The sequence below is a fragment of the Diadema antillarum genome, unplaced genomic scaffold, assembly GCF_040938485.1.
Source record: "Diadema antillarum isolate AM-2024a unplaced genomic scaffold, OU_Dant_1.0 seq00000861_RagTag, whole genome shotgun sequence".
NCBI lineage: Eukaryota > Metazoa > Echinodermata > Echinoidea > Diadematoida > Diadematidae > Diadema > Diadema antillarum.
In genome coordinates this window covers 738,375-765,127 of record NW_027271731.1, presented here as the reverse complement: position 1 = coordinate 765,127, position 26,753 = coordinate 738,375, and the positions used below count along the sequence as shown (strand labels likewise).

General features: G+C 38.5%; 2 protein-coding genes across 2 annotated transcripts; one reads left to right on the top strand and one right to left on the bottom strand.

Annotated features, from left to right (window-relative positions):
- Positions 1–3,788: 3,788 nt before the first annotated feature.
- LOC139740582 (meiosis expressed gene 1 protein homolog) lies at positions 3,789–6,558 on the bottom strand. The gene is made up of 3 exons (XM_071651168.1): positions 6,454–6,558; positions 5,174–5,356; positions 3,789–4,022 (listed from the first exon to the last, which is right to left on the bottom strand). The coding sequence occupies exons 2-3, from the start codon at positions 5,306–5,308 to the stop codon at positions 3,894–3,896; spliced, it is 264 nt and encodes an 87-aa protein (XP_071507269.1). The 5' UTR covers positions 5,309–5,356; positions 6,454–6,558; the 3' UTR covers positions 3,789–3,893.
- Positions 6,559–13,672: 7,114 nt separating this feature from the next.
- Positions 13,673–24,058, top strand: LOC139740581 (nicotinamide phosphoribosyltransferase-like). Its single transcript, XM_071651167.1, has 9 exons — positions 13,673–13,789; positions 14,937–15,167; positions 16,052–16,180; positions 17,542–17,700; positions 18,450–18,580; positions 19,554–19,782; positions 21,051–21,311; positions 21,840–21,962; positions 22,657–24,058. The coding sequence occupies exons 1-9, from the start codon at positions 13,730–13,732 to the stop codon at positions 22,792–22,794; spliced, it is 1,461 nt and encodes a 486-aa protein (XP_071507268.1). The 5' UTR covers positions 13,673–13,729; the 3' UTR covers positions 22,795–24,058.
- Positions 24,059–26,753: the final 2,695 nt, after the last annotated feature.

Below are 26,753 nucleotides of genomic sequence, written 5' to 3'. Positions count from 1 at the left end.
ATTCTGATGACGATGACAAGCAATAATACCGCACCCTCGCATGTATTATCATCTCAGTGTGCTCTTGCATATTTGAAAGCAAGAGAGAGAGAGAGAGAGAGAGAGAAAGAAAGGGGAGAGGGAGAGAGATGGAAGCGGCACAAAGCAATGGGGAGAGAGACAAGTGTTCGTGTTTGTTGGCGAGTTCCTTGGGCATGTTGGGAAAAAGAGATGAGTGGTTCCTATAGATTTCATGGTGATAGAGGGCGTTTTTGTAACTACTGCAATGTACTCACTGACCTCAGTGAATGTACTCGTTACTTCATATAGCCTTCAATTAGCACAAAACTCAACATACCAATCACCTCGGCTGTTAAAAGTATAAGCCAGTTCGGGGTTCCACTTTGAGCATGAGCAGAAAAAGGTCAATCGTACCAGCAGAGCATGTTGGTTTTTAAATTCACTGAGATAGGCATCTGTGATGTAATGATTATTCAAGCCAGCACATCCACCTGACAGCAAAAGTGGTATCTGACAATATCAGTGAAAAGAGATTGTGAATACATTCAATACAAAATAATGAAATGGATGCTTTCCAAAATGCCAATGGAAGGATCATTCTGGTCACCTGTTCTACACAACTCTATCCTTTGTTTGAACATGACTGATGAATTCCATAAATTGTTACGTTGGGCGAGCTTATGCCTTCTCTGTCGCTTGAAACTAGTGGAGTGCCTATTCAATGAACTGAGAAAGAAGAAAGGTCATTTTGTACCCATGTGCCTTTGAGCTAGCCCCGAACTGGCTAATTGTTTCTTTCTTTCCAAAAAGCCCAGTGCTTTGAACTCTGGAGTGCTTTTATATCATCTCACAACTAGCATAGAGTACTTCAGTACCTAGTATCATTATGTCCATTGCAGTATTACAGTTAGCAAAATAACTGTTTTCCGTGCAGTATTGAATACCAATTAATACACTAACTTGTATCTGAAAATCTTTTTTTTTTTCCAGAGCAAGTACCTAATGAACCCTATTCACCTCACTTGAGCACCAAAAACACCAACAATAATAATGATGATGATGATAATGATAATAATAATGATAACAACAATAATAATAATAATGTTATGTTCTACTATATATGATATACAGATATGAAGAGTGAATTTAAAAACAGATAAATGCTGTTTTCATCAAAATATAGAAAAATTCAATATTTTGAATGATACTGCTCTCATTACATAACAAGATTTTTTTTGGAAAATATTACAATCATCATAATAGGCTGAAGTGGATATTATATATAAATATATAGGCCCTATATTCATATCTCTCTCTCTCTCTCTCTCTCTCTCTCTCTCTCTCTATATATATATATATATATATATATATGTTTCTTAGCAGCTTTGATCTCAAATTGATGAAAGTGCATATATCTGATTTTTGCATTCAACTACTCGGTACTCAAATATATACAGTGTATTTATACAGTCGACCTCGCATACCTCGAATCAGTCGGGACTGAAGAAAATGGTTTGACGTACGCAAACTTCAAGGTATGTGAACGCGAGTTACATAGGAGGGGATACACCAGGAAAAATCAGGACTTTTATTTTGCCCCCGAGTTAAATATTCGGCTAATCCGACGTCGAGGTATGCGAGGTTGACTGTGTACTGTATATAACTCCACCTAAGCCTAAGCGTTATATACTACACAAACATAGGTAATTTGTATGGTTAGCCAGGAATTTGTTGTGGATATTGAGCTTGCTTTGGGTAATGTAAATAAAAAGCACTGTTGACAGTGGTTTCCTTGGGAAATGCACCACTGGTAATATCAAAATGTCCATGTCTTACATGTTTGGGATCATCGTGAGAATGTCACAAATTAAACAATGACTTTGCCTTGTGATGTTCTGGTTGTATACAGCAGCTGAAGTATTCACCTTGTACTATCCACATCATACCGTGAAGAGTTTTTGTCAGCTTTGTGTGAGGTCATATCTTGCACATTCTATCTTGAGGTGATTTGTGTCAGGAGAAAAAGTTGACGTTTGTAAGCTTGGTAGAATTTGAACATAAGAGTGAAAAGATAAGCAATATGTCACAATGGTTGAGGATACTACAGCAGTAGCAGATCATATCACTTTTGATCCTATAGGCATCCCATAAATAACCAATTACATCCACTGCAGGGAACTGGGTACAGAATGTCCAAACTAAAGGACTAAAATGTACCGGTATTTAACTTTCCTAAGTCAATGTAAACTGAATTCTCATTTGAAATTTTGTTACAATTGAACAAATAAACAATAAAAATACAGAGAATGGATAATGTTGCGGCCTGAATTTTTTCTTTGTTGTAATCCAAATTTTGTAATAACCTTGCTCGTTATAATGGGAGTGCACTGTATTAAGCAAAATGGATTACAGTGTACTCCTGTTATAACGAACACGGTTATAACGAAATTCTGGTTACAACGAAGTGAAAATTCAGACCCCAATATCATGCACTCTTTGTTTTTTATTGTTTATTTGTTCGGTTATAACGAAATTTCGATATAATGGAATGAAACTGCCAGTCCCGAAGTCTTTGTTATAATGGGAGTCTACTGTACATAATTTACCAGTTCATTATAGTGCATTCAAATTTGATAATTTGCCTTCTGCCATGAAAATTGTTCACCACCAACCAGAAAAGTATCTCGTAACTTACCTCCTTTGAAATAATATCAATATTGATAATTCTATTTAAAAAAAAGGATGCAAGCTATTTAAAAAAAGAAAGAAAAAAAGTGTACTGTTTTGATAGGAAGTACCAAACAAATTGAATATACCATAAAGTGTGAAGTTATACCATTTATACAAGGTCCTAATAAGGGGCAAAATGGGGGGAAAACACCCAACCAACACCCAACAAACTGGCCTGTTCAAATACACAATGTACATGGCACAACATTCACATAATACTACACTTCCATTCATGCTGTTATATGCTATATGATACTTGTACACTGTACAAACTTTAATCTGGTTGACTCAATCCAACAACAAAAGCAACAGTAATAAATTGACCACTAATAACAGTATGAAATGCCACAAGAATAATATCCAAGGATTGCCTGAAAACAAATCAGCAATATACTGTATGGCTTGCATCACAGACCCTTATAAATATGCCCATTACACTCCAGTACCAGCTAGAGAGCAAGGCATATTTTGCTGATTTTCAATGACTTATAGCAGAGTAGTAGAGACATCATACATCTACGCATACATCTCGAACACCCATTTGCTTGGCAGATCATACAAGGACAATATGCTACAATTACACATTTTGGTTATTTTACAATATATATATGTATATATACATACACAATGAAGACATTTATATTTACAAATGTGTCATGCTTTTTGTATGAAAATGTATCTAAGACTACAAACCACTGAGAATAAATATTTCAGGGGCTCTTAGCGCTAAATATGAAATTTAAAAAAAAGTGTTTTGAAGGTACATATAATGTATGTTTTACACATTACATTATACCACTTATAATGTCTAAGCTCAACTTCAACTGGAACATTTGATTACAACATGGAATCATCTTAACAAATAAGTGATTTTCATTCACATTAGTATTATTATCAAATTAGATTTGGGGGATACAGTAGGTAAAAAAAAAAATCTTTCCCCCTACTCACTGAAACTCTACCGTAAATGGTATTCTTATTCTGGAATAAAACCCAAACAAAACAAAACAGAAGTAAACAAAATATGAAGTACATTGACATGACAAGGGAATGATGCCTGCACCAGAGAAAACGCCTGGAGTTATAAGGAAGAGGGCTCCCTCCATAGACAGTCCATCAGTAGCATGATCAAAGTTCTTGGAAATGCATCATACAAGAAGAGCCTAATATGTGTACATCTTGGTCCTGGGCACATCCTTGTCTTCACACTCCCTGGTCCTGTTGAAGTAGTAGAAGAGGCCATCTTTCCTTTGCAGCTTCTTGATGTAGCCGTTTTCGGGCCATCGGTTTGGCTGGGGATCAAAGCAGATGAGGAGAGCAAAGAGTGAGGACTATGACAGCAACAAAACCATACATGGTCTAAGTATCATTTTGGTGGTAATTGAGGAAGGTATGGAAAAAGATGACAGGACATTGCACATTTGTGGAAACACTATCACATCAATGTCTTCAGCTCTAGTGAAACCAAATCATTTCATCGCAATTATATTGCATTAAGCCATCCATCTGTACTTATGACTGAAAACTTCTCAATAATGATCATGTTGTATAATGAACAATTTGTTTTAATTTTCTTAGAGAGTCTGCAATCCAGTTAATAGATACAGTGGACTCCCGATATAACAAAGTCCTCGGGACCGGCGGCAGTTCTCTTTCGTTATATCAAAATTTCGTTATAACTGAACAAATAAAAAAATGAAAAACATAGAGCTGATGATGTTGCGGCCAGAATCTTTATTTAGCTGTAACCGGAGTGCACTGTATTGTAAAGCAAGATAGATTGGCAGCATGAAAAATGTTCGTGAATTGAAACCAAAGTCCCTTTTTGCAACATGGATTTTTTGGGCATTGATACTGGCATTCAATGCATATAGTGCAGACATGAACTCTAATGTGCATATTAATGTCCTTAATTTTGGCTCTTGCAAAATTTGCGAAATTAAAATGCATACAAACACTTCTGCTTTTACAGTAGATCAAGATATACATTGTACTAAGTAATTGAAAGATTGTGTGTCGTGGCCAAGTGGATAAGAGCGCATGTCTCTGAATGATATGAGGGTGCTATGGGTTTGTGCCCAACCAAGCCTGACATGTTTGCTTTCCAACAAGGCACTTGAATAGGTACCCGAGAATGTCAATGTCGGTTGATCAGCATGTGCGCTAAGGACTGTAAAATGGCAACTGGCTGGAATGCTCCGTGGGGAGTGGAACGTGTAAGCACTGTCAGGGCTGGTTGGAAATAATGTAGAACCTATCCAGTTTGTACTTCAACAGTCTGTAAAGCATGTATTGAAATTCTTAACAAGATTGAAATGTGATAAAAACTCGCTATTATTATCATCATTATTCTTCAGAGAGAAACAATTGTCACCTCCTAGACGTAAACATGGAAAAATGGATGAAGTTGAAAGGAATGTTAATGGTTCTGTTTTAGACCTACCATTTCTCCTTTGACAGACTTGTACTCAATCTCATCTCTATATCCAGCCAGCTGGAAACGGTAGTTTTCCTCCACTTCCTGTGACCACTGCTTTGGCCGGGTCATTCCCTTGGGCTGCTCTGCAACGGTAGTCATAGTGGGTGAGTTTCTTTAATGGCAAGAGGGTAAAGGTGGTGATGTAATCTGCAAGAGAGAGAGAGAGAGAAATAGCATGTTATAAAATAGATCCTACCGCCAATAGGCCTACAATTTTATGAATTAGAAATAGAAACTTGTAGACTAGAGCCACCTTTCAGTACTACTAGGCTTTCCAAGCAGTGAAATACCTAGTTTAGAAGTCCCAATTTTCTCAGACCTCCAATGGAACAGGCATGCTCACACCACCCTTTATACATTCTTTCGCAGAAACACGAGGATCTCCTCCACTCCATGTGGGACCTAACTGCACCAGCGACCCCAACACGTGCCGCGTAGTGGCGCGGGGTTATGTGGGACCCACATTCAGAAAGGAACATCCGGAAGATCAAGATGTTAGTTGTTACAATTAAAGGAAAGCTGTGAGATTTGTCCTCAACAGGTATCATAATTTAATAGACCGTCTATTCATAATTAACACCTCGTCTGTAAAAGACTTGACCGAAAGATTGGTCTGTATCTGGTCATCGGGGAATGTTCCGCAGAGACTGCATCTGGCTTCACGGATCCCCTCCGTGTCTACGGAGGAGAGCGATAACGTCGAAAACAAAAGACTCCTCCGGACAGACGGATCTTTCTGTCTAGTAAAAGACATGCTTTATGAACTCCAGTGCAGTGGCATTCCCCACAGCAAAGGAGAGAAGCCCTGTGAGGCTGTGTGTTGCTCTTAGTCTTGTCCTCTTCTTAACTTAAGTCGCACAGGCACACGTCACACCACACCACAAACTGCTAATCTCTAGAAATAGACATCATAAGTGACATAACATATAAATTTAAGCCCTGAAAGTAGTCCTTCTTCCCACTAGCTAATCCCAGCCAGTTCCTACGTACTGTCACCTGACAATATTATCTGCCCCATCACAACACTACAGTCTAACGTAATACAACTATACAGATTGTCAGATACAACGTTTTCCGTGGTAGGTTTTATACCACTGCTACCATTGTGAACGGTAAGAAAACTGAACAGGTTGCAGGACTAAGCGAGTGAAAATCCAGAGCACTTATATACGGGTGTGAAGCTGCGGAATTGCAGAATAAATAGGTTTAGACCAAGAAGCTGCTGACACATAAGTAAAACGTACCAATTAAGTCACACTGATGCACGCTGATAATGGCTATATAGTATCAGTTGGTGTTACTTCCGAGGAGACCGACAAGCGAATGAATGAAAATGAGAAAGCAAGTTTGCGACGACGGTGAACATACAGCGCGTGTAGATCCCATGTAAATGTTATGCGGTTGCTTAGCATCCGCATCAATGACACTGATCTCGCATCGTTCAAAAGTCTCGGGTTTGTCGAGATGACAAAGGAATAGGCTTGTAGGACAGTCGTTTTATACTGGTAATCCCATTTTATTGACACACAAAATGGTCAAACACTGGGTGATAAACTCTAATTTCTCATGGGTGGAGAAAGGTGAGAGAGGGGATCAATGTGCTGTGAGTCATGACAACATCACAATACAACATTTCGATTTTTTTTTTTAAAGTTCAAATCTTGTTGTTCTCTCATTACAATGGATCTGTTACTATTATGATTTAAACATTGAGTCATCGTTCCTTATACTGTAGTGTGTGAGGCTGGAGAACGGGTATTGATGATCTTGAATAGTTCCTCCGGTGAATGGAGCTAAGAAGGGGGAAAAATAAGAACTATTGATGATTATTACCTTTACGAGGGAGTTTTGCGAGGCAATTCCGGTTGTTATTTTGCAGGGTTAAAGGTCAGGAGTTGTTATTTTGCAGGGTTAAAGGTCAGCAGTCAATATGCTTTTTCGCCACGTCGCTGCGTAACAGTAACAGTATGTGCAAACAGTGCAATCTTCCGGTTTGGGGAGGTGGGAAGAGAAAGAGTGGAATCTCTCTCTCCACCTCCCTGCTTTAAACGTAAACATTCCGATCGACCACGAAAAGAAAACATTCCAGGACGTCCAGGGTGTCAGTTACACGCACCGCAGAAGAACGCTGATAAATCATGTCATACAAGGTCGACCACTTACAGCAGCACTAGGCAATGACTAGTCCATTTGTGATCAGTAATTGCACAGTGACCATCAGTTTTACAACTCTCAAACTTTAAACAGAGAAGTAAAAATAAAATGTAAGAACGTTCAGAAGTTTGAAGTTTGCCCGTTACAACTACATGTATCTTTGAAGTTGGAGTTGAATGATATACATGCAATTATTCAACATATTGATGGTGTATACAGGTAGTCAAATGTGGCTTGATCTGTGTCATATATAGTGTATAGCCGTATTTACATATTTTCTTAATTTCCCTAGGGGGATAGGTAATAATTATGATATTGACTGGCCTTTCTTTCGGGAGGTACCAGATAAATATTGCCCGCACTGAAAACATATTGCCCTCGTCTTCGACTCGGGCAATATGCTTTCAGTTTGGGCAATATTTTCTGGTACCTCCCTCAGGGCCAGTCAATATTATATAAATGTTATTATTTCCAGGGGAGAATCCAGGATTTCTGTTAATGGGGGGGGGGGGAGGGGAGGATAAGCTGCCAAAGATGGCTTCTTTTAGAATAAAAATCTAAAGGGGGTGCATGCGCCCCTTTCATTTTTCTTTATATTTCTTTTGTTTTAACCCCCCCCCCCCAAAAAAAATAAATAAATAAAAAATAAATAAATAAATAAATAAAGGGGGGGGGGCCTGTGCACCCCCAGGATCGGCCACTGATTTCTACAAAGAAAACAAAACAGAATAAAAATGTTCACAACGTGGTGAGAAGACGCCAAGAAAATCGTAATCATCAAAACATGATGGAATTTAGTCGTAGTTCTAATTCGAATAAATTACACAGACTCTGCCCCGGTGTAAGATTCGTACTCTCTAAAAAAAAATCGAGTGAAAATATTCACTCCTAAAAGAGTGAATACAAAAAAGAGTGAATTTAGAGTAAAATTGGAGTGAATTTTGGGTGAAAATGTTAATTTTCACTCGCTTCAATAGAGTGACCTCAGGGATCACTCTAAAATCTTCGAGTGATCCCTGAGGTCATTCCAAAATGAGTGAAAATGAACATTTTCACTCAAAATTCACTCCAATTTCACTCTAAATTCACTCTTTTTTGTATTCACTCTTTTAAGAGTGAATATTTTCACTCGATTTTTTTTAGAGAGTAGTCCCTTATGCTGCAGGTTACTAAGTATTATAGGTTACAGCTCGTTATTCCGAAGGTTCGTTATTCCGAAGGCTCTTTATTCCTAAGATTCGTTATTCCGAAGGTTCATTGTTCCGAATTTCATTTTCGGATTAACAGATCTTCGGAATAACGAACCTTCGGAATAACGCCACAAATTTTCGGATTAGCGAACCCTTTTTCATTTTCGGATTAACGAACCTCTAGGTATAGGGAATTTGCGTGTTTCGGATTAACGACCCTTCGGAGCAACGAACCTTCGGAATAGCGAACCTTCGGAATAACGAACAGCACCCGTATCATATTGCCCATCAAAATTGCATTTTCACCCATGCAGCTTGTCAGCTGCTTGGTGATGGCGTTAGTGTCCTATCCTGTGTTAGGATTAATTCAAGAACCGGTCTATTATACGCAGTGGTTTACTGGTAGGCCATTGGTTGAGGTGAGGAGTCAGCAATTGATTCATATCTTCAATTTTTCGAATTTTTCCCACTTGTCTACATGGAAGCCGGAATGTTTAAAGGGACTGTACAGTACTGGTTGAGGTGGGTATTAGTGAGATAATGAGAAACCTCTTGTGAAATATGAAAGAGCATGTAATTTCAAGAAGGATTCAACGTTTATTTGATGAAAATTGGTTTTCAAATGGCTAAGATATCAAAAAAAGTGATAATAATAAAAGGCGACATGCCACAACTCACTAGGATCTCTTTGTTTTAACTTGTTTTTGAATATCTCAGCCATTTCAAAACCGATTTTCATCAAATAAACTTTAGAATTGCATGCTCTTTGGCATCTCATAATAGAGTGGTTCCTGAATATCTCGCAAAACGTTAAAAGCTAAATCCTCACCTCGACCAGAACTGTACACACCCTAACTCTAAAATTATGTCGTATTCACATTCCCGTGTCAAAATTGCTATTTGAGCAACAGTTACTGCCATATAGTGTGCAGGATGTGGTTACTTGTTGAAATGTTCTCATTTTATCACACTCATAAATATAATATGTCAGAAGAATCTTCTGTACCCCCCGAGTATTAATGTTCATTCTCTTTTGTTTATCCTTACTTTTGGTCTTTATTGTACCCGTGCTCCTCATCCTGTTCCCCACACTAGGCTTTTGTTGGGACTTACACTCAACAAGCTTTGCTTTTCAGGAGGTTCCATCGTATTTCTCTTTGCATCCTTTACTTTAATTGAAAATGACACATCGACTGCTATGTATTATGTTTGTATTCCTATTTCTTTTTGTATATCAAGCTGGACATTCTGTATCATTATATTTTGTTATACTGTATATCATGTATTTTCCATCGAAAAATACGAAAATAAAATTGAAATTGACATTGAAATGAGTAAAAGAACGGTTGATGAAATGCTGCATATCAATCTGTTATTTTAAGGAAAAATACAGACACAAGGGATTGCAATAAAATAATGTAATATGAGGATCGCAGGGCAAAGATCTTAATTCTTTTCAATGTATCATGGATTTTCAGAGTACTATAGTATATGAAAGATGCATACAATTATTGAAGAGTCCTATTCATCAGAAGCATCACTTCCCATTATCGGGTTAAAAAGTCTGTCTATTACCCAACAGCGACCTCAGCGGAAAACACTATAATGATTACAAAATCACTCACTTATACACGATTATAGTGACAAAAGCGCTTGGTGGGTGCCAATTGATGAGAAAGACGAATTGCGTATATATTGACAATATATTGTCAATATTATATATTATTATTATCATTATTATTATTGTTATTATTATTATTATCATTATTATTATTATCATTATTATTATTATCATTATAATTATTATCATTATTATTGTCAATATATTGACAATATATAGTCATTCCGGCAAGATATGGTTATAGATTTAGACATGTCATGTGGCGGATCCAGGGTGCTTGTTAACCCCGTCGCGGGGCGCTGTAACACAGTAACAGTACGTATTTGTCCGTATGGGGTCGCTGCTGCGGTTAGGTGCTTGTCAGCTGATTAAAACCAGAAGTGGCACCAGAAATACTTTGTGTGTGTGTGTGTGTGTGTGTTGGTGTGTGTGTGTGTGTGTGTGTGTGTGTGTGTGTGTGTGTGTGTGTGTGTGTGTGTGGTGTCCCCTCCCCTTTACAGAATTCCTTGACCCGCCCGTGATGTATACCGATTTCTTCGGGTGGATCTGTCTTACCCAAGGGATCCGTTACCCCTATCTCATACTCTCCCTTATACTTTTGTACCTGTAAAATGACATCAAGAAAGAGAACTTTATATCGAGATTTGATTATGATGTTGTCAGGTATAATGTGGAGACGATTATCTCATAGACCTTAAACGGAATCGCGCTGCTCACACTTTGGCTTTGAAGGCTTCGAGATATCTTGTTTGTTTATTGTCATTTTATTTGTTCCAATGTTCTTGTATTTAATTTTCCTTTGGTCGTTTGTTGGTTACAGCGCCATATATAAGCATCATTTTTGACGAACTTAAGCGCTTTAAAAGAGGCCACAATATACCATTATTGTTATTTATCATTTAAAGGATACGGTATCATGTAGAAATGAGGATTGGGCTTTTCTTTTTGCGAGATACCAAGAAACCACCTATGAAATAGTACAGAGGATACCATTCGAAGAGGAATTCAAAGTTTATGAAAATTGTTTTCGGAATTGTCAGACATCCAAAATCAAAGTAAAACAAAACGATCGTAAAGGTGGGTCCCACCTCTTTATTATACGTCAAGGATCACTCTGTTTTGGATATCTCAGCCATTTCCAAACCAATTTTAATCAAATAAATGTTGAATTCCTTTTAGAATTATATGCTCCTTTATATTTCATAAGGAGTCTTTCATTATCACACACACACACACACACACACACACACACACACATGTTAGAAACCTGGGTCCCGTTGCATAAAACTTTTTTAGCAACCTTAAAAATTCAGGTTGGGATTTGCCCAACCTGAATTTTTTAAGGTTGCTAACTTAAGAATGTAAAATCTGTTAAAACTCTGGTTGGGAGCTTCCAACCGGAATTTTGTGATTTCAACCGGAAAAAAATCTGGTTGGAGTTTTATACAACGGGCCCCTGAAGTTAGGTCTCAACCAAAACTAGGGCCCAATAATAGATTTGTACGATCATTTTAAGTGGGTAAACAAAAGGAATAAAAAATGCACCCCTTTAATTTTGAAACCATCTTTGGCAGCCGATGCAGAAAATTGTGCTGAAGCCCTTTTATATATTTATTTATTTATTTGGATTTATTCATCTATTTATTTATTCATTCATTCATTTATTTTTTGCTTGCCAACCGATGAAACCCAGAAGTGGAATGAGAAACGAAAAAAATGCGTTTATGTTGTTTGTTTCAGTATTTTGCTCGTCAGCAGATAAAACCCGGAAGTGGCACCCTCATATTTTTGGCTCCCCCCCCCCCCCTCTTTCGGAATTTCTGGATTCGCCCCTGTTTCTTCCTTTTCATCTACACGATGATATCTAGATTTATTTATTCATGTATTGCTTATAGAAACATACTTATACAGGATTAAAAAACGATCGGCTGAAAGCTGTTTTACATCGAAGTTCTGTGTAAAACAATGCAATTTCCTGCACAGGGGATACTGTAAAAAAAAAAAGAAAAAAAGAAAAAAGAAAAGTAAATCCACGTTTATATACTAAGGAGGTGGAAGCGACCTCTCTGGTTTCTGTTCACTGGAACATCTTACCAGGTATCGCTGCTGCACAGTTATGATATAAGTTTATTTCTTTGTTTTGTTTCATTGATTTGCTCCCTACTTTGATATGCATGCACAATACGGATATTTTTTATTTTTCTATTCTTATTTATTTTATTTATTTTTTTTACAATTGTCAACTACACTGTACATTGGCTGTGACTGAAAGAAAGTCATTGAAAAGGTTCGGAAAAAATGTGAACATGCTTGGTGAAAAGGAGTTTATGTAATACCTCCTCCTTGGTAAGGTACATGATATGTACATGTCTGTGATAACGACTCATCTGCACATTTCTTTTTCTACGTGTATTTTTTAAAATTTGTTTCTGTTTATCTATTTTTGTATACCGTGGGTGATTCAGATCCTCAGGGCACGCAAGTTCGCTGCGTGTTCTGTCATGCCGCATCCTGCGTGAACCTGCCATCAGCAGCTTCATGAACAAGCTGGTGCCGCCCCCGCCCCGCCTCGCCACAACGATGCACGGCCTAAAAACCTACGCTACTGCGTACGCATTGCTCAAATTGCACCGGCTAACAACCCGTACACTACATGTCAATACACGACACTCCATCCATCCACAACCTAGGTTTAAAAACCCGAGGCGTTCGTTGAGCGCTGTCAGTCGGCTTCTCACTGTCTATCGAAATTTCCGACAATTTTTTTTGACGTCGCCCGCAACTTCGCAAGACCAGACAAAGCACTAAAGGTCTAAAGTCACCTTGCATCATCATCGATGAAACAAGGCTCTGGCGGATGTGTTTATCTTCATCATCTCAGAGACTGAGGTCAACGTCAAGATCACGAACGCAACGCGGCTAGCATCTTTATAGCAATCACTTGTGTTACGTGCAGGGCCAGGCCAGGGCCAAGCGAGGGGCACTGACACTGTATTATGCGTATGGGACTAAGGAGTTATCATCGTTATCGCCAGCTTATTCAGACTCAGAGTGCAACGCAACGCAGCACAGCTCATTCAGCAACGTTTTACTGTTTGCACAAAGTTATATCATCATCAGTGATCATAATATAGGTCTACTCAGTAGTCCGGACCTGAAACTTGGGAGGAGTCTCGCTCGGAGTCTCCTCAAATGCTCCGGGGCGATCCGCGGTCCGGATCCCAATCACCTGTGCCTGTGGGCTGTGTATGCACGTACATTGTACATGCAGCCGTTTGCGGAATCTTGGCATTGACTGTTTTGTACATTACAGTTATTGACTCAGTCAAGCCCAAGGTCCCAGGCAAGGAGGTGGTGGTTTGGTGGCCGTGCTTTGCCGAGTCCGAGGATACTGGGTTCAAAGACTTCCAAGTGAAGTAGATCTATCTAGTTTTTCGACTTGATCTACATGTAAATTTTACGCGCTCTAGAGAAAGTGAAACTTCTATTCTAACTTGATTACTAATTTACTAGTGCAGTGGAGTGGAGTCTAGGTCTTGGAGAGCGTGTTTCATCATGGCAGGTTCATCTGATGCATGTTTTGGCAACTGCCTTCTGTTGACAGACTCTTACAAGGTGGGCTCACAGTTGATCTAGATTAGATATTTATCAGTAGTGAATAGAATAAATTTTACTGCCATACCGTAGTTATGCCTTATGCCGATTATGGGTAAACTCGGCATAGCGGGTAAACTCGGCCCCCAGCGCATGCATCATAGATAGAACAACGTGCGCGCTGGGGGCCGAGTTGACCCGTACTGCTATGCCGAGTTTACCGTACCCATAACTACGGTACTGGTACTGTGCAGCTGTGGTGTAGCTTGTAGGCTGCTAAACATTCATTTATAAATTATTTAAACATTCAAGTGAAAATGAATTTTATTTTTTTTTGTTAACCATATGCAACTGGAACATAAATTTCAGTGAAATGCATGCTTCTGTCTGTTTTTACAAAAGAGTTATGTACCTTACCTGTTGTGTCAGAGCCTCACAGAGCTAGAGCTGAGTGCTCTACTAGCTACTTAGTACTACACCCAACATGCTCAAGTGTGCTGGGTACTTGACATGTATACCTAGCCCCACCAGCGACTGGGCTGTGTATACTAGTAGTTTTAGCATGGAGCGTCTCTGTTAGTAGCTCCATGGTTTTAGTATATCATAAAACGTGACCGTACCCTTGCAATTCACCCAAAGAATTAAGAGCATACTTTTGACTTACAGTGTGTAAATCATTGATCATTTCCACTGTCATTTGATGATGAACTGAATGAGATATTTAAAGTGTAAATACTTATGATACTTGTCAGATGTAAACATGAACCAATTCATGGAAACTAAAACTGCTCAGATGTGTTAGAATCTTATTTTCTCTTGCATTCCTGCACTATGTTGGTCAGTTTTGAGGAGTAACATGTTCTATGGCTATTTAGAGGAATATTTTTTTTTCTTTACTGAAAGTGAAAGGAAAAAGGTTTTTAGGTTTTCTGAGCTGCTCATAATGGCCAATAACAGCAGGAGTAAAACTCTCTATTGGTTTATAAAAGAGGAAAAAGGTAACAGAGTTCTGAATTCTTTGAATCATAAAAAAATAAGGCACTTCCATGGCCATGGTGGGTTTGGTAATTTCAACAATAAGACAGATTTTTGGTTTGAAAGTGATTAGAAATAAACAGAGGTTCAGCAACTGCAACATCAAGTGAAATATCCACTTCTTCGCCTGCAGGTCACTCATCACAGACAGTATCCCGATGGAATCTCTCTTGTCTACTCCTACTTTGAGTGTCGGGGTGGGAAGTTCCCCGAAGTCGTCTTCTTCGGCCTCCAGTACATCTTGAAGAGGTGGCTCTGCGGACCAGTCATCACTGCCGAGAAAATTGCAGAGGCAAAGGACTTTTACAAGCTGCACTTTGGCGCCAATGTGTTCAATGAAGAGGGCTGGACGTACATCCTAGAGGTAAGACACCTCAATGTTTGTTTGCTGCTTTATGTTTATTTCTTTTGTTCAAGTGTACTTCTGTCATCTCATAAACAGAGCAAAATTGAGGGTTGAAATGAAGAAGAGAAGAAATTAAACTCCCCCTCCTCTCCCTTTTCTCAGATTGGAAAAGTGATGAACATAACAGGTACGGTAAATGCCATATTTTGGAGTGGCTTAATAGGTTTGACTTTTTTGTGAATTGCCTGAAATGTTCAAAATTTACAGCATTACTAAATATTGCCCCCTCCTGACCAGAGAAAAGGCAATGCTTACCTTGTATTTCTCTGTTGTGATCGTGGTTTTCAGTTGCAAATTTTATCTCTCTTATTGCAAAATTATGATATATATACACGTACCATGTCTGTTTATGAATCAGAATGGTAATGGATAGAGTCAAGTAATTGCATGCCTTGTGAGCATAGGTCCCAGCTAAGAGAAGGTGCAAATAGGTTCTTTTTGCTAGAAGACAATAGGGGTGTGTATTATTACACATAATTTTAGGTATTTACTTATGATTGATACTAGCGATATTACTGATATCACTGATTGATGTCTCTGTAATTTATGATCCAATAGATGTTGCTTTTCTTCCTTATTTTTTAAAGCAACTAGAAAGATGATTACCCCACATTTTGTGCATAGTTTTTGTGCACCATGCAATCTTCTTGTGTTCTGTCTTGAAATATCAACTTATTCTTTAAGTAAATCTCTTCTTTTTATTTTATCTCTGCCTCCACCCTGAATTGTCATATATAAACATTATTTAACCACATTTAGAAGAGAGGAAAAACTAAAGTTGCACATTAAGTTTCAACAGCCTTCGTTCAATTGTTTGCACTGCACATCATTCCCTTTGACAGAAACATGGAGGTTACCTTCCACTCCGTATCAAGGCAGTTCCAGAGGGGACGGTGGTTCCATACAAGAATGTCCTCTTCACAGTGGAGAACACAGATCCTCAGGTCCCATGGCTCACAAACTGGTTTGAGGTATGTTTCAAGGTTCATTAATCTCTGGGTGAGGCCACTGTGCTCAATCATAATGCACTAATCTGCAGAAGAATGAGGTTCTTTGGTTAGCTATAGCAATGAAAGGTTTCACATTTTCTTTCATACTTATGTATGCTTTATAGTGGTATTTTTTATTTTTAAAAAAATATATTTCTGCAGTGTTAGAGTGGTTTTACCTGACTCCTTTCACCTTGCTGAATTTCTGAATAACTTATTCCATGCTTCATAAAAGTGGGATTGTGATGAAACTATCAGTACACACATAGTTTTCTCTAGTGTACTCAAGGGTAATGCAAAGAATCAACACAGTGTTATGATGCACATTTTTATTTACTTGAATATTTTCGTGATCAATTCATGTGCAATTTGCCATCAATGAGGTGGAAACATTTGTTTCTAGTGCTAACGTGATAACCATCGATTTGATAACGTCTGAGTACAGGGTCATATAATTTATCTGCTAATATACCTGACCTACCCTGTGTATGTTGAGTACATCCTTAGACCTTAAAGGGTGTGTACAGTTCTGGTCGAGGTGTAGATTTAGCTTTTAACATTTTGCGAGATATTCAGAAACCACTCTATGAGGTGTAAGGGGGAATGCAGTTCTAAGGGGTATAAAAGTTTATTTGATGAAAATCGGTTTCGAAATGGCTGAGATATCCAAAAACAAGGTGAAACAAAGAGATCCTAATAAAGTTGTGGCATGTCGCCTTTTATTATTACCACTTTTTTGGATATCTCAGCCATTTGAAAACCAATTTTCATCAAATAAACATTGAATCCTTCTTAAAATTACATGCTCTTTCATATTTCATAAGAGGCTTTTCATTTTCTCACTTAGGAATGTTCAAAACATGAATCCCTACCTCAACCAGTACTGTACAGTCCCTTTAATGCATTGCAATTGAGAATATCAACTAAAGTTTTAACGGTTGCGTGGAAAATGTGAAAAGACCTTTAAGGCTGTGTAGGATTGCACATGACACACGTCAAGGAGAGGACATTGGGAATTATAGCTCATTTAGTTGGTTTTCTGCCACCAGAAGGCAGGGGAGAGAGAAAAATGTTTTACAATGCTGTTTTGTTGAAGTTTCATAACAGAATGAATGGTACAAAGAAAGGATGCATTATAATGAAAAAGAGAAGAAAGTAATTTTTACTGAGGTTTCGTGCCAGGTGGGTGCATGCAAGATGGGAATTTTAGGCTATTGTGAACAGGCACTGCAGTATTGAATTATTGCCTTTTTTGTAATTATAAAGGGACATAGTTATGTATGTGACCTGAAATTGTTTTCATCTCCTGTTGCTCACCTACATTTTATGTTCCATCCCACCAGACAATCCTGGTCCAAGTGTGGTATCCTATCACCGTGGCCACGAACTCCAGGGCGCAGAAGGAGCTTATAGCTCGCTTCTTGAACGAAACAGCAGACAACATGGATGGTCTTGTCTTCAAACTCCACGACTTTGGATTCAGGGGTGTGCCATGTGTAGAGGTGAGTGGTAGATATGTGCAGATGATTTGTTTTTGTTTTGTTTTTCCAGGATGCATCTCTCAAATAATTTCTGTACCAACCAGGTAGTGCCAGCCATTAGAGTCTTCAGTATGTCACCCACAATTGCATCCAATGTGGACAATAGACATGTAATTGAATGTAAATTGCCCGATATGCTATAGAATCGTGATGTTTTTGTTTTTTGTTTTTATTTTTTGTGCAATATATTACCACAGAACGGTGTTTGCCTGTAATAAGTGTGTTTACAATCTAACTTGTCAGCTACTTTCACAGGATTCTCTGTACATCTCTTGAATTGTTCAATTTAAAAATGAGAATTTAGAGATTAAGGAAAGTGTGAGAAAGGTTACAGGTAAAGTTTGGTGTATAAACACCAATGTAGTGACAATCATGAGCAACATTTGAGTACCATTTGTGACAGTCACATGCAAAAGTTGGTGTAGTACCATCAGATGAGACTGCTGGAGTTCCAATACCATAACACCCCCCCCCCCAAAAAAAAAAACAAAACAACAACAACAACAACAACAAAACAAACAAACACACTGGCATGAAAGCTTGACCATCAGACAGGAAGACTCCTCTGAATCCAAGCGAATTCACATAATTATGTGTGTGATTTCGCGGTCATCCTCCATTGTATTCTTTTTGCTGCATCGTGGATAAGATTGTTGCCATGCTGACTCGTATTTGTTTGGTTTTGCTTCTTTCTTTGTTGGCCTACCAAGACGGCAGGCATTGGTGGTGCGGCCCACCTGGTGAACTTCCAGGGAACAGACACACTAGCCGGCATCATAATGGCCAGGACATACTACAGCTGTCAGATGGCCGGCAACTCCATCCCGGCAGCCGAGCACAGGTATAGACCGAAACTGAAAACAAACAAAGAAACAAACAAAGCAAAAGCAAATCCAAAAAATGGCTTCAGTAATACATTGTTTTGTGTTAGATATGTGACCGTGCACCTTAAAACGAACATAAAGTCGCACACATTGATTTTGCGTGAGGACTGAAAATAAGTGAAATGGGTCAACCTACCCGAACTTGATTTTTTCATATTTTCTGAAAGAGCGGGTCTTCTTTTACATTATGCTAAAATTTGGTATCATAAAACGGGCAGGAAAGTTTGTTTTTTTAGCAGTTTATCTCGAACATTTTTGGTAGAATAGTGTGATTAGGTGTGTCTTTAGAATCCCTTTTTCATTTCTGAAAAACCTTGTCCACACTCTTCACTTTCAACTCTAATAACTTTTGAAAGGATAGTGCTACTGCTTTGAAAGTTAGCATTAATTATGGACAGAATGTGTTAATGAGGCATGCTTAATTTCAGTTTAATCTGATAATCCCTTCATTGTTGTTGCTCTGGTGGTTTACTTCCTATTTTTTGTCCCATTCATCGCACAGCCAGCACGGTTTGGTAAAGATTAAGCGCTTGAATAGACACTGTACTTCAGAGCCTCTTTTCTCAGTCCACACTTTTCGTGAGTTTGTGCTTTCTTTCCAATATTTAGCTAGGTTAGGAGGGTCCGTTTGTTTTGAGTTATGCATCATTTTAAAGCTTAAAGTCTCCTCTTTCAGAATATGATCTTAACTAAAAATTTATGTCTGGTGACTTTTTGTTTGTTTTGAGGTGCAGGGTCACATATACATATCTGTTTTGTATGTTTATTTCAGAAGCCATAGGAATAGAGGACCGCTGATAATAATATTGCATCAGGAACAGCAAAATAGGAAGCAGCATGATTTGCTCGTATGTATTTGAGTTTTATTGTTTTTATTCTGCTGTTGTGTTGTCACTTGTATTGGAATAATTTACTTGGATGATCTTGCAGCACCATCACATCCTGGGGCAAGGAGGGTGAGAAAGAGGCCTTCAAGAACATGCTGGACCAGTTCCCCACCGGTCTCGTGGCCGTGGTCTCGGACAGCTACGACGTCTACCACGCCTGTGAGACGGTCTGGGGCAAGGAGCTGAGGGAGCAAGTGGTCAAGAGGGGAGAGACGGGGTCCATCCTGGTCATCCGGCCAGACTCTGGAGAACCCACTGAAGTGGTCATCAAGGTATGGTCATTATCATCACCGATACCGTACAATGGACAAGAGTGGAATCCAGCAGGAAACTAGCCAAGACATACATGCTCTTAAATAGAATTACCTTGCAGTATATTATATCATCCTCTCATGAAATCATATGAATTTAATATGAAATCAATGTTATGTTCTCTTCTGATTTATTCATATATTGTGAATAAAGCAATGGAGACCCAACAAGCAAGCACCTTTAAGACACAGATGGACAGGCACACTTGCACACACATACACACACAAACATACAAAGTAACAGTTATACTAAATTAGGAAATGAGATATTGAAACAGAAGCTGGTAGGATGATACAGTATGTCTTAGAGATGCAAATGGGATAGGGAACAAATTAAGAATAGTGCCTGTGCCTATGAATACAAGATCTGAGCCTGTAGTGTTATATGCTGGTTCTGATGTGCCGATTTAGCTGAAGCTGAAATCAGGGTTATATCTGTGTGACCTCGGGTCCACAAATGTTTGTGAATTTTGGTTTGTTTGTTTGTTTGTTTTTTTCCAAAAAAAAAAAAATCCCCCTTAAAATCCCCATGCATGATTTCAGACAAGGAAGCAAGTGCAACACATCAAATAGGAAATCCTTCTGTCTTCCTTGTGAATCTCCCTTTTTAGAATGATTCAACAACAAGGTCAAAGTCTCCTCTATGTTGAACACATCAAACCCAATATTGTATAATTTGCTCACTTTTTCTCGTAACCCTAGATTAATTTTGATGAATTTACAATCCTCATGAAGTAATAGCAGCAGGCTGAAATGTGCCAATTGACAGAGTAAATTGTGAAATCACTTATTGGTCTATGCAAATCTGGTGGTATGACAGTCACTTCAGTTGACAGCATGCCCCAGGTATTTTTTCGTTGTTGGTGTTTTCTTTTTGTCTCAAAGAGTGTCTGATTTGGTACCTCCAGAATGTAGGTGGTCATAACTGATTCATTCATGGAGTTCACTCTTACCTTATTCACCCACATGAGCAATATTTTGGTTCAGGTATGACACATGTGCATGGACTGGATTGCACTGAAATGCTCACACATGCAGATTTGTACACTCAACTCAACAATATAAGACTCGGGTTGTAACCACTGACAAATTGGCAGGTGTCCAACGTAGAACATGTCATGTTTGAGGCTTCCCAGAGCATACATGGGTTCTGGTTTGTTTCGCTGAAGATATGAGCTTGACACAAATATTTTTTAACACTTTCACTTTCAACTGTCTTTTGTGTCAAGATCTTGAATATCCTGGAGGGAGTCTTCGGCTCTTCCAAGAACTCCAAGGGTTACAAGATGCTGCCTCCGTACCTGAGGGTGATCCAGGGCGACGGGATCAACTACGAGATGATCGACGCCATCCTGACGCGCATGAAGGAGCAGGGGTGGAGCGCAGAGAACCTGACCTTTGGCAGCGGAGGTTCGCTGCTCCAGAAGCACAACAGGGACACACAGAAGTGTGCCTACAAGTGCAGCTTTTGCATCATTGATGGCGAACCGGTGAGTATGAATTGACGGAAAAGACCTCCAGTAGCTGTTGGTAGCAGCTGGAGCAGTAGTAGTAGTAGTAGAAGTAGTAGTAGTAGTAGTAGTAGTAGTAGTAGAGTAGTAGCAGTAATAGTGGTAGTAGACATAAAAGTATTGATTATGATAGTATCTATAGTGATAATGATAATAATAATGATAGTAGTCTATTAATAATGATAATAATGATGATGATAATTATTGTAATGATAATAATAATAATAATAATAAGAAGAAGAAGAAGAAGAAGAAGAAGAAGAAGAAGAAGAAGAAGGAGAAGAAGAAGAAGAAAAAGAAGAGGAATGGTAGTAATAATAATAATGATCATCTTCATCATCATCACCATCATCTTTGTCATCATCAAAATAGCAATAGTAATATTGACAATAGTAATACCTTTGTTATCATCATAGTAGATTGTATAGCATGTGACATTAATATTCCAGTCAAGTCTATTCTCTATGTTATCATTGGTATCACTATGACCCTTCCAAACCACCTCAGAGGAATGTGTTCAAGGAGCCCATCACAGACCCAGGCAAGAAATCCAAGAAAGGCCGCCTCTCGTTGCAGGTGGAGAACGGGAGGATGGTGACGATCGAAGAGGGCAAAGGCGATGTCCACAAGGTAAGACGCAATCTTCAACAACTCCTGGTTGGATGTTACGAGGCCTATATATTAATCTGGAAACTGTTTTCCTGTTTCAAGCTCCTTCCACAAGTACAACTTAGTAGACAGCATCCATACCAGCCTCTGTGAATCTTGTGTCTGTCAGACATTTTTTTGACTCATGACAGTTCTGTCAGGCCTTCATTTTTAATGTCTTGATAAATTTGTCATCATACAAACAAGTTTTCCCGACAAATTCAAATTACCTTTTTCCATTTTTTTTTTTTTGTGAGAGAACAGCTTTATACTCAAATATTGCTTGTTGTCTATCATGCTGACTGTCTTATTGTCATTGGCATCCCTTGTCCATGCTGAAAGAAGGAGGTGAAAAAGAGAAAGTCTCCTGACAGGGAGAATGATGAATATTGAAACAGAATTCCATCTATTTTTTAAAGAAAAGGACAAAACAAGGAAGCACAGAGTGTTTCAAGCCAGATAGGCAGTGAGCAATAGAAGTGAGTAGCAGTCATCTGGGCTTTGGCGCGATTAAGGAAAATCCATAACAACTTGTAATGGGCGCAAACATGTCCATAGAAATAGATATGAAAGGACCAGGATTGCGAATATGTGCAAGCAAGGCACAAATAAATCACCTGGCAATGATCAGCTCATCATGGCTTCTATTGATGCGCTCCTTCCTCATTTAATACAGGATCTTCTAGAGCTGGTGTTTGAGAATGGGGAGCTGGTGAAGGAGCACACCTTTGACGAGATTCGTCAGCGGGCAGAGATCGAGCTGGTCAAGGAGGCCGTGCGGAGCAAGAACAAGAACAAGATCTTCCAGAAGTAGGCCTCCCTCGGGGAATGTCTGGAAGTCTGGCATGTCGCTGATCAGGGATCGTTTCCTCCCATTGTGGTCGTCGTCGTCCCCTGTTGAGTGTGAGTGTCAATCCCAGAGGGTAGGGCAATCTGAACGGACTTGACAAGACTGTCACTTCTGCTTTCATTTGGAGGTGATTGGTGGGAGACAAGTTTTTGCCCAATGCTCAGCTGATGTCTCATATGTGTGAGTAAGTGCGCCTCATATGTGTGAGTAAGTGCGCCTCATCTTTGTGAGTATAAAGCGCGCCTCATATGTGTGCACCTCTGCAGGAATTACAATTTGTGTGTGTGTGTGTCGAAAGACCTACTAGCTTGTTTGGTTATAAGAGAGATTTGTCTTTGCATTCAAGGTTAAGCCTTCAGATAGCAATATTGCAAACGTGTGCCATTATTGTATTCTCTTTCTCTCTTTTGTAGTCACTAGAGTTGCTTTGTGTAAAAAAGGAAACTAATTGGAATGAGGCTGGATTGTTGACAATATAGAAATTTTGGAGTTAAGGCTGTAATTTAGTCCAGTGCAATGCAACCTTCTAATCAATTATTTGGAAAGTCATGTTTAAAGGAAATGTTCACTATTACCTGTCCCCTTTCAGTCCTCTGTGCAAAATGAGTAAAATGTCTTGTCCTTTGAGGGCAACAACAAGAAAGTATAGATTATAATGTGAAGAGTTTGTTGTCACTTGAGGCAAGGGAAAAAAAAATCAAAATCTCATCATGCTAGGATGTGTTACAACATAGGGAAGGGACTGTACTTCCACGTATTGGTACTGTATGTGTGGCAGAAGTGAAGTATATAAAGGGATATTGGACTCTGTTGAAACAGGACACTGTAACAGGAGAGAGCCTTGATTTGAATTGACAGTGAGCTTGTAATTGATACCACTCTTATCTGTGTACAGATGTCTCTCACAGATTGGAATTTGATGGAGTGAAGATGTATATAGCGTTTGTTTTGCAAAGAAACGGGAAGAATGAACAGTGAGGGACATCTGTAGACTTGTCATATCATGCGCTTAGATATTACTGGTTAACTTATGCCTGTTGTTGACCTGTCCGTGAACATTGATTGATTGCAAATGATTTCTTTTGTGCAGACTTGGCCATCAACATTTCAGAATTTGTGTGTGCATTATTTTGCTTCTTTCAGTTTTGTTAAACATTCATTCGTGCGTGAGACTGTTTGCCTTTTTTTGTGTGTGTAGCGCTGCAAAATTGTTATTGTGTATATTTTCTGTAGAACAAATTTAGCATGCGGCACATTTAAAAAAAGAAAAAGAAGAAATACCAACTAGTAAAATGTAAATCTGTTTATTATTCACCTTGCATGATGAAGAAAGTTTGTAACTTGTATGAAATATGAAGATGCAATGAACGTTCAACACGGAAGAAATTTGAAGTCTTACCGACAAGTTTATTTCAGATGGACATCTACGCGGTCATGATGGCAGTGAGAGTCATAAAAGAAAAAAAATATGGAAATGAGATATTGTTATGACTGTAATTCTTAAAGGATTTATACAAAGACCTTGGCTTCAAGTACTCTCTCCAGGCTTGCAAAAGAGTTTCCCAAAAATGCTGTGACATTTAATGTGAAGTTCCCTTCTGTGTTCAAGTTTGCTTTGTTGAAAAGAGTTGAATGGGACAGATATGGAGAGGTTTCATCAAAATCGGATGAATTTTATGGTTTGTCATGTTTTCACTACCGGTAATCTGTGATATCAGTTGCAACCAAATACTCAAATTGGCAAAGGTGATTATGTCAACACTTCACAAGAATCATATTAAACTCTTTAAAAAATCCTCGTCAAATTTCCTCTTTTTTTGACATTAAATCAAGACTAAGATGCTGTATATACCTGCGTATTACCACATCATTTTGTAGAGTTTTCATTTTCACGAATTTCGTGAGTTGGATGCTGTTAGCGAATATGACAACACACAAAAATTGATATTAACTATGATCTTGATACTAATGCACTGTGCGCTTCTATACTTCTTTGTCTATTGCTGTACTCCCGTGATTGCAAATTTGACAACTCACGAAATTGTCGGGAAGTCCTGATTCATGAAAAATTAGGACTTGCTATTCCTTTGCATAAATTTCTTGCAGTCTTGTAGTGACACACCAAAAATGACTTGTAGGGGTGGGACAATTGCATTTGCTAAATGATTAACCAAGAGCATGATAATTATAATAATATTTCTGTATTGTAACAAATTGGAGAGCTGTGAGGGAATGAAATCATTGCCTCATGGTTTGCATATAATATATGTGATTGCTTTTTAAATAAAACGTTGAAACTTCAATTATCTGGTCATCTCAGTTTACATACTCTATAAATGAGTGAACTTGAACATGGAGTCGAATTGCATTTTGAGGAAAGTCTGCTGTTTGAAGGAGATGAAATAATTCCTGCCTTGGTCATGAGAAAACTGATATAGTTGTCCCTCCTCCTAATCAGTAAAAACTAAAATGCCGTCCCTGTTTGTATCAGCTTGAAATGATGCGAAAGTTAAATGAAATCTTTGACAGTATTGTATTCTGTTCATTTTTTTGTATGTTAATGTTCTTAGGTGTGTGTATGTGTTTGTTTGTGTGTGCTTTTGTCCCCTTGTACATAGTTCTGTCTTGTATTGCAGTCGGATATCAGTCCCAACTGTGTACATGTATTGTTTGTCAAATCATGGAGGGAAATTACTGTATATGCCATATATTTTGCAAATAGAGACTGCCTAAAACAATTTTGCAAGTGGTTGAATTCGTGACAGAGAACCACAGTGACTACGTTGAGAAATAAGTACATGTATACCGTTTCAGGAGAAAAGTTAACAATTTTCCGCCCTTAGAATTGCATTTTTGCAATTTGCATACAGTGTTGCATTTCTGTTGTTGAAACCGCTATTTCTGAAGAAAAAAAAATCACAAAAATTAAAAGCTGTAATGCATATGGCATAGGGAGTACTCAAAGTTACAGAAAAATGAACATGTTTGGTGAGCTATGAACAATGACCATGAGCTCTAAAGGAAGAACAGTAAAGCAGAAGAAATGAGAGTCATTGTAATGTGACCGTTCTGCTGATACCCAACACAGTCTGGATTTAGGTGCTAATGTTGGACACATTTCAAGAATTGAATCATTTATCTTGTGAGTTGTCAATGACCTTTTGTGTCATATTGGGATTTCATGCAGAATGATTTTGTTCATGTGTTGTAAGAGAAAGGGGGATACGTTATCAGTTTAATAGAGCATGTGAAAGTTATGTAAAAACATTTACTGTTCTGTCCAATCAAAGAAGAAAGTATCGCCCACTGGAGTTTGCATGTATTGCTTGAGGCATGGAATTGATTTTATTTTTTGGGGGGACAAAGTACAATTGTAATGAGTAGCTGGTATGTTCTAAAAGGAATGTTGTGTTATACGAGAATCACATGAAGACAGTTGTAAGTATCCTCCTATCCCAGGGAGTTCCCATGTGTGTTAGAGGGATTATGGTGTGAAAGATAGATGGACTGAATAATGTTTTGAAAATCAGAACATTTCCACCCTGTTTCTACATTTCTACAGTGATTGTGGTGGTAGGAAATCTAAGTTTCCCACTGTACTTGGGATCAATGCCACTTTGAGACTACAGCATACTGTATATAGTATCTGTTAAGCTGCATACCCAATCAAGTATATGTGTACATGCATGTGTAACTATTTCGTGCCTATCAAGAAAGGTATTAATGTATTTTCCCACATGGGCTAGTCTGGTAAAATCCTTTGAAACACAAGTCGTTTGATAGCAAGTAGATACAATTTTCTATGGAGCACAGACATGTGTGACACCCTCAGTCTCCCAAAATATGAGCTTTCTTATTCTTGCTTTTCCCTAATTCTCTCTAAAATATGGCAATGAGGGCGATTAAAATGAGTTCATTTAAAC